This window comes from Neomonachus schauinslandi, chromosome 15 (assembly GCF_002201575.2).
Source record: "Neomonachus schauinslandi chromosome 15, ASM220157v2, whole genome shotgun sequence".
NCBI classification, from domain to species: Eukaryota; Metazoa; Chordata; class Mammalia; order Carnivora; family Phocidae; genus Neomonachus; species Neomonachus schauinslandi.
Window position 1 is genome coordinate 35,106,749 of NC_058417.1, and position 14,706 is coordinate 35,121,454.

At 56.8% G+C, this 14,706-nt stretch overlaps 1 protein-coding gene across 1 annotated transcript in view; it reads left to right on the forward strand.

Moving 5' to 3' along the window:
• Positions 1-3,631, forward strand: part of DLX3 (distal-less homeobox 3) — a 5,347-nt gene extending 1,716 nt beyond the window's left edge. Inside the window, exons 2-3 of the mRNA XM_044921827.1 lie at positions 3-182; positions 1,775-3,631. Of these exons, the coding sequence (XP_044777762.1) occupies positions 3-182; positions 1,775-2,122 (528 nt within the window). The 3' untranslated portion in view covers positions 2,123-3,631. The remainder of the gene's footprint in view (positions 1-2; positions 183-1,774) is intronic.
• Positions 3,632-14,706: the final 11,075 nt, after the last annotated feature.

The window sequence follows — 14,706 nt, forward strand, 5'->3', positions numbered from 1 at the left end:
AGGAGGAGCCGGAAGCCGAGGTGCGCATGGTGAACGGGAAGCCCAAGAAGGTCCGAAAGCCGCGCACCATCTACTCCAGCTACCAGCTGGCCGCCCTGCAGCGCCGCTTCCAGAAGGCCCAGTATCTGGCGCTGCCCGAGCGCGCTGAGCTGGCCGCGCAGCTGGGCCTCACGCAGACACAGGTCAGTGCGGGGCCGGCGACGGCCGCTGGGGCTCGGGGCGAGAGCGGGGGGGGGGGGGGCGCGGCGCGCGGGACCCGGGGGCTCCCCAGGCGCCGCCGAACCTGGCTCACCTTCGAAATCCCCTGCAGGCCCTAGAAACCCTTTGCCTGTAGAGGGAAGGCCACCCCTCCCCCATGCCAAGTCTCAACTGCTGTCGGAAGTTTCTGCATTAAAACGTGTACAGGCGTGCATATTTGTGAACCTGTGCAACTGTGTGTGTCTGCCACAAGGAGAGGTATCCTCCCCTTACTCCAGACTCCCTAGCTCCTGTGCTTCTCCGCAGCGCTTGTCCCTCACTTAACAGGAGTCCACATCGCTCTCCCCCGCCACTAGGCCAGACGTGTGTGTACATACACGTGTGCGTGCATGTATATTTGCACACATGCTAATGGGTTTGTGTACATGTGGGAATGGTCGCATAAGGAGAGTGACCTTTCAAGGGTCATTGTGTTTATAGATGGAGGGACACGTGTACGTGGCTGTGCACACTGGTGAGCTCGTGTACAAAAATGTACACTTCGACCAAAACTCCACATTCATGCTCAGCGCCCGAATGCTTCACCCCTTCCTCTGCCCCAGGCCAGGAAGGGAGATTCCCCAACAAAGGGGGAGAGGAACTCAAAGGTGAGCTCCACCCCTCCCCCCAGCCAGTTCCTAGAGCCCCCAGCAGCCTGTCCCTGCTCAGGCGAGGAGTGGCTGGTGGATGCCTGGCTCCCTACAGGTGTTGACAGGCGGGCCTGGGTTGCTGCGTGGGGCCCGGTCCGCTGGGAATCTGGGTCACCCAGTGAGGAGCTGATTCATTGTTTGTACCAGTCATGGGGTGGGGAGCCGCAGGGGGAGGGGGAGAGACCCAAGGGAAATTTGGGGAATCATGGCTCACCTGCTCCTGAGTCCGCAGGTCACCCCCAGGAGCCAGCTCCAGAGCGCTCACGGGTGCTCACATTCATGGGGCATTTACCTGGGTGCCTCTGTGCGTGTGTGTATCTTCATAATCTGGTGTCTGAGTGTGATGCTGTGAGTGGGCACATTCCTGCACATGGAGATGCTTATGTGGGTGTGTGTTTGTCTCTGTGGGTCAATGCGCCTCTGCTTATGAGTTTCTAATGTGAACAAAATGCCATGAACTGCCCATCCCCCACCTCATGGGCTGCCTTTTATTGAGTGCTTACTATATACCAGGTGACCTTAAGTTCTTTATCCGTCCAAACTTATTTGAGCCTCATGATGACCCTATGAAGGAGGGGCTGTCAGCATCCCCATTTTGCAGATGGGGAAGGCAAGAACCAGAGAGGTTAAGTAACTTGCCCAAGGTCACACGCTTAGCAAGCGGCAGAGCGGACTTTGGACCCAGGCAGTGGAATGTTCCTCGCTGCGTTCTATCCCAGATAGAAGAAAGATGCTGGCCCTGGGTCAGACACCTGGGTTTTGCCTGGATCTTGTGTGTAACGTGGGGTGCTGGACTTGTCTTCTCTAGGCTGGGTCTCCTTGGGGTTTTCACTAAGCATCCTGAGAGGCTAACTCACTCCCCCTTTGCTGCACGCCCTCCCACGCAGGTGAAGATTTGGTTCCAGAACCGCCGCTCCAAATTCAAGAAGCTCTACAAGAACGGGGAGGTGCCCCTGGAGCATAGCCCCAACAACAGTGATTCCATGGCCTGCAACTCACCGCCGTCCCCCGCCCTCTGGGACACCTCCTCCCACTCCACTCCGGCCCCTGCCCGAAGTCAGCTGCCCCCGCCACTCCCGTACAGCGCCTCCCCGAGCTATCTGGACGACCCCACCAACTCCTGGTACCACGCACAGAACCTGAGTGGACCCCACTTACAGCAGCAGCCGCCTCAGCCGGCCGCCCTGCATCACGCCTCTCCCGGGCCCCCGCCCAACCCTGGGGCTGTGTACTGAGCCCCCACCTGGCCTGAGCCTCCCACGAAGGACCCGGGACCAGGCAGAAGGCGTCTCCGTCCTAGCCGACACTCAGGAATCATCGAGGAGCACAGGGGGGACAAGGCACCTCTTTCCCCCTTCCCTTGCCCCTTCCTCCAGGGACCCAAGAGCTTCCAGATGAAATTTGCATGGACCAAGGATGTCCCCTGAACCTCCCTCCCCCTGCCTAGGCACTGGGGTCTCCCTCCAGATGTTGGGGCACTCCACTCCAGCTGGGACAGCCATTCCCCTCCTGCTCCAGGAGCCTGGATTGGCTTTCAATGGCCCATCGCCTTCCAGCTTCTAAAACTTAGTGCTCGTTCCACAGACTGGAGACCTTGGGGACCAGGGAGACTGCGAAGCTTTTGCAAGTCAGGCCTGGGCCGGGGCACCAGGCACCATGGATGCCAGGTCAGGCCTGGTCCCTCCTAAGCCACCTGTGGCTCCCCACTTCCTGAGCATCCGCTCTGCCAAAAAGACATTGGACATCGTGACCAGGACTCAGGGTGGGGACGTCAGGCAGCCCCCAGCCCGCACTTCTAACCCTCATTTCAGATTTGAGGGTTAAACCAAAGAAGCCCCCTGCCCCCGCCAAGTGAGGGAATCGTTTAATATCTGTGGCTTTAGAGGGAAGAACTCAAGGAGCCATCTCTCTCCTCTCTCCCCGTCTGATGGGAGAGGGGCGGTGGGTCTCAGGTGTCTTTCCTAAGGACCCATTTCTTCTTTCGTGTACAGGACTTTGCACAACTTTGGTTTTAAAAGCTGTTGAAAACTAGGAAAACAAAGGGCATTGTTACCAGATAGGACCAGTCTCCCCTGCATGGGCACCTCTGCTCTGCCCCACCCCCACCCACCTCTTCCTCTCCTCCAGTAAGTTGGCAGTTTGGGCGCCAAACCCCAAATCTCCAAGGAAACATGCCAGGCAAGAGAAACCCCAAAACATCCCCTTTCCGGTGACTTTGGAAACAGATTGCTCCCGCAGATGGAGAATGGCGGGTGAGGTGCACGGGGAGAGGGGAGGGCGACAGCTCCTTGCCTTTAGTGCCTTTAGGGGTGAGGGGGTGGCTGTCTGGAGGGCTGGTAGCGCCGCCCCTCCTTGGCCCAGATTCCCCCCAGAGCTAACCTTCCTCCACCCTGATGTGGTCAAACATTGAAGAAAAGGGGAGGTGGAAGACTAGCTATATATATAGTATGTATTTTTTTTTTAAAGAGCAACAGAGAGAAGCAGCCTCCTCCCTACTGTGGTTTCCTATTTATGTGGCCCTTTCCTCCTGGATGTACCTGCCTGTGCGTTGTGAGCAGAGAGAAACGGGGATGTGGGCTCCGGCTGGGTTTGGGTTTGGTGGGATGTGTGGGAGCAAGGAGAGACGAAGTAGATCTCAGAGTCGCACCCGAGGGGGGCAGGAACGAAGCCGACTCCTCCCAGCCTTCTCATTTCTGCTTTCTTACTGGATCCATCTTTATATATAACGTTAATAAAAAAGAAGAAAATAACCACTGAGCTCTTTGAACTGGAGGCTGGAGGCAGACAGCTCTTGGGGAGGGCCTGGGAGTTGGGGAAGGTACTGGATGCAGAGAGGCCTCTGAGCCTCCAGGGGCTCGTGGGGGACTCAGAGCCCTGAGGATCCACTACTGGGACTCTGGGCTCCAGGGCTGGGCTGGGCCCGGCCCCTGGTGGCAGGTGCTCCTGACCCTGTGGCTGCCCCCGACTTGGGCAGGTCTGGGTGGGTGGGAGGCTCCCAGCCGTGGCCTCCTTGACTCCACTCTGCTTGGCGGCTTGGGGTTCCCTGCCAGGCAGCTGCCTGCCGCCGCCGCCGCCAGGTCACCTCAGGGCTGCTCTTTGATCTTGGGCTCACACGCAGACATGCTTGCACACGCGTGTAAACCCCCAGCCTCCACACCCAGGCACTCCCCAGTCCCTCACTCTCTGGTCTGTCCCTTCCAGCTTGGGGTGAGGGTGGGGGCCTCAGGCAGGGGGAACACCACTGCCCCCCAGCTGGCAGGGACCCCAGCCCATGCTGGGGAAACAAGCGGGACGAGGGAAGCAAACAGACGGAGGGGGTTCTGTGTTTCCCTTCTCAGGCTCAGTCCTGACTCCGAGCCCTCCTGCTACTGCCCCGCGGCCCACTGCCGGCCAGCATTTCTCCCACCTCTCCCCTTCTAGCTGCTCACTTCCAAGACTGGAGCCAGGGAGCTGGAGGTGCTAGAATGAAGGGAGGGGTGTGAGTGACACATGTTGGTGCAGCTGGGAGACAGTGTGAATGCATGCACACGCTTGTGAGCTACCTTTCTCCCATATACACACGTACTGAGACACAGGGCGACATCTCTCCCTCCTCACACCTACATGGACTCCCACTTGAGCCAGACACACACACACACACACACACCTGAGACCCCCAACACACAGGTGCACAAACACACATCCATCACATCACCCCAGAGTTACGCGCAGGTACGCGCCCGCGCACACAACGAGCCCGAGGCAGCTCCCCGTACTGGAAAAAGTCTTGGATTGAGAATCAGCAACACCACCCAGCAGCCGAGGTGACCCAGCTCAGCCTGAAACCTCCCTGTGAGGCCCTCAGTTTCCTCATCTGTCGAATGGGGACAGCGAGCCCCGCCCTGTTGGCCTCTGGGCTATTGCCAGGCACCAAGCCCAATACAAATGAGAAGTCAGAAGGAAGGGTCTCTCAGGCTCACCCGAGGACCTGGGTAGACCGCAGTCCCGGGCACCTGGCCTGGGGGTTCCCTGGGCTGGGCTCCAGAAGGGCGGGGAGCCCCCGCCCAGCCCCCCTGCACCCCTCTCCCCCTCTCAGGAGGCCGGCCTTCCCTCCTCCAGGCCTGAGGGAGGCGGAAGGGAGGAGGGCCTTCCGCCCACGGACGCCAGCCGGGCTGGCAAAGGGTTAAGTGGTAGCTGCCAGGCGGGGCTGCGCTGAGCAGTTTGGTTTGAGGGCTGCGTGCAGGCAGGAGCAGCGAGGCGGCAGCCGGGCAGACTTGCTGGAGACACTGCATTTTATTAGGGCTGGGCTGCCAGCAAAGGGAGGGAGAGGGAAAAAAAAGGGCAGAAAGAGAGAGGAAGGAAGGAGGAGGCTGGGCAGGCAGGCTGGCGGGCGGGCTGCTGCGGGATGAAAGGCTGTTGTAAGCTCCCTAATTCCTCCCTGCTCATCCCTGCTCTGTCAGGCTGGATTAACTGCCCGGGTGACCTCCCGTGGGGGGTCAGCCCCACCCCTGAGCTCCCCTTCCTCCTCTCCTCACCTCGGGGGGCCACTCAGCTCGCCCTCCTCACTGGCCCTGGGCAGGGGGTGCAGAGAAAGGGCTTGGGTGGGGGGACCTGGCAGGGTGCCAGGGTGGGGCCGCTGAGCCCATCTTTTGCCAGGTGCTTGCCTCGTGACAAGCTTCGGGGAAGCGGTGGGGCGGGGGGCGCTGCATAGGGAACCCCAGTCTGCCCTGGGGTCACTGTTCTCCAAACCTCAGGAACAGCTGATGATAGCTGCAGTCCTACTCTGTGCCAGGCATTTGGCATGGGACCCTCCCAACTCTGTGCCAGGCACTTGGCGGGGAGGTGGGTGATAGGGTACCCATTCTTCAGATGGGGAAATTGAGGCTCAGAGAGGTTCAGTCTCTGTCCAGATCACATAACTAATATGTGGCGATGCTGGGATTTGCACCCGGGTCTGTCTGGAGATTGGGCGCTCTTAATGGGCTTTTCTACCGCTCAGTTTACTAAGGCGCCCCGGGGCAGAGCGTCAGGGAGCTGGAGCCTGCCGCCGCCGCCACTCCACCCACCCCAGCCTGCCAGCCCTCCTCCCCGAGCTCTTCCCTGGAGGAGAAGTGGAGGGGGGGAGGGGCTGGTCCGAGGAAAAGCTTAATGCTGTGGTCAGGAATGTGGTGCTGGAGTCAGCTGACCTGAACTGAATCCTGCCTCCACCACTTCACAGGCTGGGTGATCTTGGACAAGTCACTTTAACCTCCTAAGCCTCAGTTTCCCCATCTGTAATGTGGGGATAATGCTACCTGCCTAGTAGGGTTGTTGAGAGGATTAAATAGGATAATGTGAGTAAAAGGCTTAACAAACAAGGTACCCAGCACATGGGGAGTACTGCTCAGTTAATGGGAGTTGCTGTTGACGAGGGTGGATGGTGAGGATGGTGATGGGGGTGGGGAGAAGGGGCTGAGTCCCCACCTTGCTTCCTGCCCCCAATTCAGACCCGAGCCGCTGGCTACCCTTGATCCAGCCATCTCGAAGAGGAGTCAGTGTGCTCCCCAGAGGAGTAAATCAGCCAGTATTTATTGCCAGTTCCAGGAGCTGGTAAAACGGATGCCCAGAGTCTGGGGAAGGGAGGCACACATGGAGCCAGCCGTGGAGAGGCCCCCAGCAGGGCAGACCTGACACAGTCCAGGAGGACCGGAGGGGCTGTCAGGGAAAGGGCAGGGCCGTGGGTGGGAAGGAGCCCTTCCAAGGCTCCATGGAAGAGGTAGCATTTGAGTTATGCCCTGAAAGAAGGATGACAGCCTGATAGGCAGAGCTGGGGCCTGGAAACATACTCCTTGGAGCAGCAGCTATGGAAGAATGGAAGAACTCCCCTTCCAGGACTCAAGGTGGAGAGGAAGAAGGCTCAGGGGAGAGCTCCAGGCTGGGGAGAGGGCTGCTGAAGGAAGGGGCGGCCGGGATCCAGAAAGTCCCTAAGCCCTTCTCCGGATGCTGGGCTCAGAGAAGGGCAGGGTCTGGCAGTTCCCAGCCCCTCGGATGTGCTGGTAGCAGCCCTGACGCGGTGAACTTGGGGAAAGGAAGCTCCTTGCCCCCTATCGGAGAGGAGACACCTCTGGCCCTTCTCTATCCCTATCCCCAACGCCCCTCCCTTCACGGGGTCCTGGGCAGGAGATCCTAGAGCTCTCACGCCCGCTCAGCCTGCTTACACCATTCACCTCGGCAACACACCATCACTACCACTTGCTCCCCAGTCTAGGGGAGCCCCCAGACCTCAGTGCGGAAGGGGGTTCTGAACAGCTGAGATAGGACCCCTAGTGTGCAACCTCCCAGCCCCTAGGTGAGGGTTGGCAAAGGCAGGCTGAATGAGTTGCAGCCTCAGAGGGGATGGAAGAGGAGGGGAGGGGAGGCAGAGGGGAGAACAGAGAGGGGAGGAGAACGGAGGGGGGAGGAGAAGGGGGCGCCTGCTGCCAGCACCCTGGCCTCTGTTTTTCCAGCTTTAATTGCAGCGTTAATCACCTTAATAAGCTGTTTACCAGCCACCCAGCAGCCTGAGACTGGGAGACTTAGCAGCCAGAAAGTGCTTGGAGATGAGTTTCCTGCAGCCCCAAGGGAAGGGGAGGCAGCGCTGACTGGGGGACCCTGGGCCGGGGCGGGGGGGGGGGGCTGGGGGCAGAGGGGGCAGATGGGGGCTGGTGGAGAAGGCTGAGGCCAGGGGGTCCAGAAGGCCAGCCTCCAGCTCTTCGTAGAGGCCCAGGCCCCTTCCACAGAAGCCCTGGAGTCAGCTCCTTGGGCTAACCTTTTCTGACACCCAGCCTGGGTCCCTAGCACCCCACCTTTCTCCTTTGTCAGGACCGACAGGGTGACTTCCCAGGCCCCAGTTCCCAGTTCTGTGGAGGCATCTGTGCATCTCGCCGGCATGGACACCGTAAATATTTTGTCCACCCTGGGCTGGAGGGCAAGCGGACGTCTTTACACCAAGGTCCCTGGAGGCAGAGCTGGGAGAGGATCTGAAGCGGGGGTGCGGGGGGGGGGCGAGGGCAGGGACTTGGGCATGTTCCCCGGAACGGGACGCACCCCCCCTCCGATGCCCAGCACAGGCAGGATGCCCAGTGAGCATTTGGGGGGGGCCCTCACACAAACCCTCTCGGCTATGGTTCCTGCTCCCAGCAGATGAGGGTGAGCCTAAGACCTGTCCCCGTCTTTCAGCTCCTGGGGGTTCAATGAGGGGGAAGCCCAACACCCAACTGCTGCTCCCCAGCCAGCGCAGGAGCTGACGGGGATTGTACACCCCCCACCCCGGCCCTGCCCCGGCACATCATCTCCTCGAATTGCTGGGAAGCAGCCCCAGAGAGACCATGTGACTTGCCCAAGGTCACACAGCAAAATGCGGGGCAGTGCTACAGAGTGCCCGTGGGGGCTCCCCTGCCCATAAGCCGGCCACAGCTGGACAGGCACTACTAAGTGGGCTCTGAAACCCTGGCCTCCAGACTGCAGAACCAAGAATGTTCTCTGGACGACAAGTGGGTCAGAACTAATGATCTGAGCAACCACCTCCCAGGGGCTGTGATGGGTCCAGTCCACTGGCTGGTGAATTTTGGAAGCTCCTGCTGGAGGTGGGGGTGGGGGGGAGTATGGAATTGGCCTGTTGGGCCCCTTGGAGTCCTGAAAAGCTCGGAGGCCCTGAAAGCACTTGGGAAGAGTCTGGAGTCCGGGGGCTGGTCTGCCTAAGGTTGGCAGTCTGAGAGAAGAGGGGCTTAGGGGTGCAAGGCAGCCAGGATAAGCACCCTAGGAGGAGGCAGACCTGGGGAGGGGGCTGACAGGGGTGGGGTGGGGTGGGGGGGCAGAGCCCAGAGGCTCAAACTTCTTGGTTGTCTCCTGGGGCAAATTGGAGCAGGATTGGAGATGTCTGCTGAGTAAGCAGGGCATGGAAACTCCACACCCTGGAAGATTAGCTGGTATGGGGGAGGGGGTGTCCTCCCACCCTGGGGAAGTTCACCTTGAACCTGGCAAAAGGCAACAGTGTGCCCTTCCCTGTGCCCTGAGACCTGGCCACGTCATGCGACGCATGTGGCACTGTCCCACACCTACCCCTGGGGCCAGGCAGGTCTGCCCCAGCTCAAGAATCACCCATGGGGGAGGTGGGGGGAAAGAGACATACCCTTGGCTAAGGGAGGGTAGGGAGGAAGCTGAGGAAAACAAGAGGCCAGAGGGAGTAGGAGGCTGGCTGCTAAGGAAGGAAAGCAAGAGAAAATTGCTCCCAAGCACAGACTCAGATCCTCCCAAGATCTGGGCAAGGAAGATGCTGAGTACCTCCTGTGCACCAACCATTTGCCGGGAGTTTTCACGGGCATTGTCTCATTTGATCTTCTCAACTGCATGGAAAAGTTAGTGTACTTTTTATTCCATTTCACAGTGAGATCATTGAGGCTCAGAGAGGTTGAGTAGCTTCCCCTAAGGTCTCCCAGTGAACTTGAAACAGAGTCCAGCCTTCTGAATCCCTGGTCTGTGGGCTTCTTACCACCCCGTGGCCTCCAAGAGTGAAATGGAGAGAAGGAGTGTGGGGGGCCAGGCTTGACCTTTCCCCTTGTTCTCAGACTTGCCCTGTGACCCTAAAGACAGCAGGATTGTCATTCCATAAACTAGGACACACACATCCAAACAGGCACATGTATGCACACTCCTGAGCTCAAACCCTGGTCTGGACACTTACTAGCTGTGTAACTTCAGGTAAGTCACTGAGCCTCCCTTTCCATCATCTATAAAATGGAGCTAATCACACCTATCTTGCAGGGCTGCTGAGGAAATGAGATAATCCATATAAAAGCCTTAGCACGTAGCTTGGCACCATGTTGGGAGCTCAACAAACTATACTATTAGTTTTCAATGGAACCAGCCTGTGTGCAGGTAAGACCCTCCTCAGTTGGCCTAGAGAGTTCTAGGCACCCTCAGTGGGCCCAAAGCTGACCCGTTCCTTCTCTGAGTGGGACAGAGCTCTCATACTGAGAAATTGCTTTCTCGATTCCTATCTAAGTCGGCCATGCTTCGGATGTAATGGAAGGATGGCCACCAAGGACAGAGCCATGGGCTGGGCCGAGTGCCAACAGAAGGGAAAAGGGCAGGGGTTAATACTTTTCAGTTACTAATCAGCTAAAGAGCTGCTCTCCCCACCTATATACTTACAGTACTGTATTATTTTGTATTTACATTGTAACAGGAATATTTTCCCTTATTTATTGCTAGAGAACAGCTACTGATGTCTTATATATATCTTGAATCCAGCCACTATACCAAAATGTTCTTAATTCTGCTTTTTTCCCCCTAGAATCTCTCGAGTTTTCTAGGTATACAATCAAATATCAGTAAAAAGGAATGATTTTACCTGTGCTTCTTAGCTTAGTGGAAGGAATTCTGGGATTATAGGAAGAGTGACTTTTCATGAATGCAGAAGTCAGCGGCCTCACGTGCCTCTGCGTTAGCTCTGAGCCAAGCAGCTGCTGGATGGTCTCACCTCTTTAGGTACCTCCTCACCTGGGGTTCCTAGAGGGCTGGGAACTGGGAGAAGTGGAGAGGATAAGAGAGTGGGGGCCACAGACCAGAGTCTGTGGGGTTCCTAGAAGCATAACCAGACATCCTCACCCTGCCAGCCACCTGCACAACTTCCTTCCCTCTTCTCAAAGCAGCTTTGAAATGCAGCCCACCACCCATGTTGCTGGGTTTCTGGGGAAGACAACTAGACTAGGGTTCTGCTCACAGGTGGAGATCAACAGAGGAACAGGGGTGCTTGGGCAAGATCTCTTCTGGACAGAGAAGGTTTTTCTGGTCAGAGATAGTGATGATAATTAATCCTTGCTGAATCCTTACTCTATTATAGTACGTTTTGTGGGGTACTTGTGGGGTGTAGTCTGCACCACAACTCTGTGAAGACCATGCTATCATTATCTTAAATTTCCAGTTGAAGAAGGTGAGGTACAGAGAGGTTAGGAAACTTGCCCAAGGTCACAGAGTTGGATTTGAACTCAGGCCTTGGTTCTTTATTATTTTGTGTTCCTGGAGATGGAACTGTCCTCTTCACCATTGCATGGCAAGCTGGTGACTCAGAGGAGAATCTAGGTGGGTGGGGGAAGAGGGACGATTTTGGCACCAAATTGGTATGGCCAAGGTGAAAACATAAGTTACCATATCCCCTGGCATGCTTGGTATATTTCACAACATACCAAGGAGACACTCTCCCCGTCTCCATGACCTTCTGAGATAGTTTGATCATTATCCCCACTGCATCAGTGAGGAAATGAAGACCCAGGAAGGTAAAGTGACTGGCCCAAAGCCTTTGAGCTATATGTCTGCATTCCAGAGACTTCATGAAGTCTCCCCAGAGGAGACAAATTCTATTCTTCAAGGAGCCAGGAGGAATAAGTCTTATTGCGCAGATGGGGCTGCCAAGGGGCTGGGAGTGGGAGGGATCCGAAGTCAGGGATGAGTCCCAAGGCAAATTCAGGCTTTGGAAAGGGAGGTAGGAGGACTTGAGGAGGTCACAAGGAATGGAAGAAGCCTGCATTGGTGGATCCAGCTGATCCCCCTGGGCTTGGGGAATGTGACAGGAGCCCAGCAGAGGCATGTCAGGAGGCTCCTGCAGTCTGGCTTCCCCCAGGATCTGTTGGAGCAAAGAATTCCCGGTGGCTCCGGGGCTGGAAGGAGGAGTTTGCAACAGGCCCCAGCTTGCAGAGACCGAGAAAGCAAGTGCTGGGTCCAGCCCTAGGGGAGTGGCCTAGTGGCTCTGTAGCCAGCATGGTGGGCAGTGGGAGGGGTGGGACCTGCGCAAGAGTCACGTGCCCTCATCTACACTCAGCCCTTGGCCCACCACCCAAAAGAGAATGTGCGCACCAGGGTTGGGAGAGGGGCGGTCAGGCAGAGGAAGGAACCACGGAGTGGGGGAGCCCCCAGTCTGAGAGCAGAGGCCCTGCTCTCTGGCAACCCAGGCTGAGGGCAGGAGTACGAGTCCTGAAGGATGAGGCAAAACAGGACGGAGAAGGTGATTGTGGGAGTGGGCTTCTCAGCTGAGGGGATTCCTGAGCATAGGGGGAAAGAATGATGCCCCCCAGGGAACCTCATGATCTCAGTTGGATAATTTGATGCCCTGCTCCCAGCCTCATGATTCAGCCTGTATGTTCTTCATTAGCTTGAAGTGGAGAGGATAAGAGAGTGGGGGCCACAGACCAGGGGGGAATTCCTCATGCTGGCCAAAGGGTCTTTCTTCCATCTGACCCCAAATTCAGTTGAACTCTAAAGGGGATGGTTCAGACGAAGCTAAGAGGAATGTATTCCACATATATTCCATAGAGAGTGGCACCCTCCCCTGGAAATGAAGTAATCTCTCCATTTTTGGGCCAGAGAAGCTGAAGGCCTGGCACTGTGAGGCGTTGAATCAGAATGCTTGATGTTTGGAGGAAGCTTGGGGCCAACTCCTTTCCCTTCCTGGGCTGGCCAGACATGTCCCCCAGGATGCCAGTGGGGCTGAGTACCTTAGAGTCATCAAGCTATGGGGTTGGAAAGAGCTGCTGAATACATCTATTCTGATGAGGGAAGCAAAGCCCTGTACTCAGGAGCGTCCAGTCTGATGGGAGAGAGGCTCTGCCTTACAAAGCTCCAGACTGGGGGCGCCTGGGTGGCTCAGTCGTTAAGCATCTGCCTTCGACTCAGGTCATGGTCCCAGGATCCTGGAATCAGGCCCCGCATTGGGCTCCCTGCTCCGTGGGAAGCCTGCTTCTCCCTCTCCCACTCCCCCTGCTTGTGTTCCCTCTCTCGCTGTGTCTCTCTCTGTCAAATAAATAAAAAAAAATCTTAAAAAAAAAAAAAACTCAATAAGAAAACACACAACCCAATATTTTAAATGGGCGAAAGGTTTGAATAGACACTTCAACAAGGAGATTTACACATGGTAAACAAGCATACAGGAAGATGCTCATTATCAGTCATTAGGGAAATGCAACTTAAAACTACAATGAGAGGGGCACCCGGGTGGCTCAGGCGTTAAGCGTCTGCCCTCAGCTCAGGTCATGATCCCAGGGTCCTGGGATCGAGCCCCGCATCGGGCTCCCTGCTTGGCGGGAAGCCTGCTTCTCCCTCTCCCACTCCCCCTGCTTGTGTTACTGCTCTCGCTGTGTCTCTCTCTGTCCAAAAAATAAATAAAATCTTTAAAAACAAAAAACAAAAAACAAAGCTCCAGACTCAAGTGGAAAGACACATTTAAATCGCTACACACACACACACACACACACACACACACACACACACACAAGAGGATTTGGCAAGAGACAGGATCTGAGCTTCAGAGAGGGTATGTAACTTGCCCAAGGTCACAGCAAGTATTAGTAGAGCACAGATCCCCTTCCTCCCTCCTTGCTGCTGGAATTGCCCTCAGGGCTGGGAAGCAGTGGGGGATCCATGGGGATCTCAGAGAGGACCGTGTTTGGGTTCCTGTGCCTTGGCTGGACCCGACGGCCTTGTCTGGGTGCCATGGGCTGTGGCAGGAAGGGCTAGCACAGATGCTCTTGCTGGTAGAGCTCAGAGAAAGAAGGAGGCAAGGCTTCAGGGAACAAAGAAAATAAAGTCATAATAAAATTACTGGGTTTCTGTGGCCATTCAGTCTCCCTCCCTCCCCAGCTGCTCACCAGGGAAATACTCCCTGAAAATAGGAGACAGAGCTAGGACAAAGGGCCAGAGTGAGAGGAGGTGGGAGAAGAGAGAGAGAGAGAGAGCGCGAGAGTGAGCGAGAGAGAGAGAGAGAGAGAGAGAGAGAGAGAGAGAGAGAGAGAGAGCCATCCGCACTCCGCACACACAAGCCCCAGGGAAGCTAGTCTGTGTGTTCCTGGGTATGTTTCTCTCTGTTTCTGTGTATGTTTAAGTCCCCGTGCCTCCTCCTGGCTCATCCCCGTGTGTTGTCCTTCTCTCTGTGAATGCACAACCCATGAGTGTGCGTGTCCGTGTACCATCATGGTGGGGCTTCGTGCGCAGGCTCTCACGTGCCAGTGTGTGGCTCTGACAACCTCGTGTGTGTCGCTGCGTGTCTGCCTGCCCGTGTGTGCACCTTCTCCAGTGGAAATGTGTGTGCACTTGGGGAGTCCCTGCGCCTGGGTCCCCGCATCTGCTCGGCTCTGTGCCTTGTCTGGGGCTGTTGTGTTTTGAGGATGGGGGTGGAAAGGTCTTTAATTCCCCCTTCTGAACCCATCTGAGCTGGCCAGGAAAGGGGGAGAGGTGGCCACTTTTCCCTCTCTAGGCTAGTCGTCACCCTGGGGCTCAGTGGCTCCCCCAGGGTCTGACAGCCGGGCTCCTCAGAGAAGGGGTGGGGCAAGGGCTGGCTAGAGAGAAACCAGAACTGGAGGCCCTCCTCTTCACCCCTCCTTGGGATGGGAGAAACAAGAAGGGAGGGCATGAAAGAGAAATACTTTGGGGGTCAGAGAATCTTTCTTTTCCACCATAGCTGCAAAAATACTACTCACCTCCTAGAAGAGGGGCTCCCAGGTAAAGGGGGACCTTAGTCCCTTGAAAACTAGCTGTGGGCAGGGTTCAGAGGAGTCTTTGCAGAGGCCTGAAGCCACCCTCACCCCTCTGTCTCAGCTCCCACTCCTCCCTTTTACCTCTAGTCTCCCCATCCTACCCCCTCTGAGGCCACAGGAGTCCTGGCCAGGAAAGGGTTATCCAGATGAATGGGGGTGGGAAACACCTGTGGGATGCTTTTCTAAAGGAAGAGGCTTCAGGGGTCCTGAGGACAGAGAGCTGAGAGGATAGATGCCTCTCCCCGCCCTCTGCCCAGACCCCCCCCCCCCCCCCGCCACCCCCACCCACCCCTCAG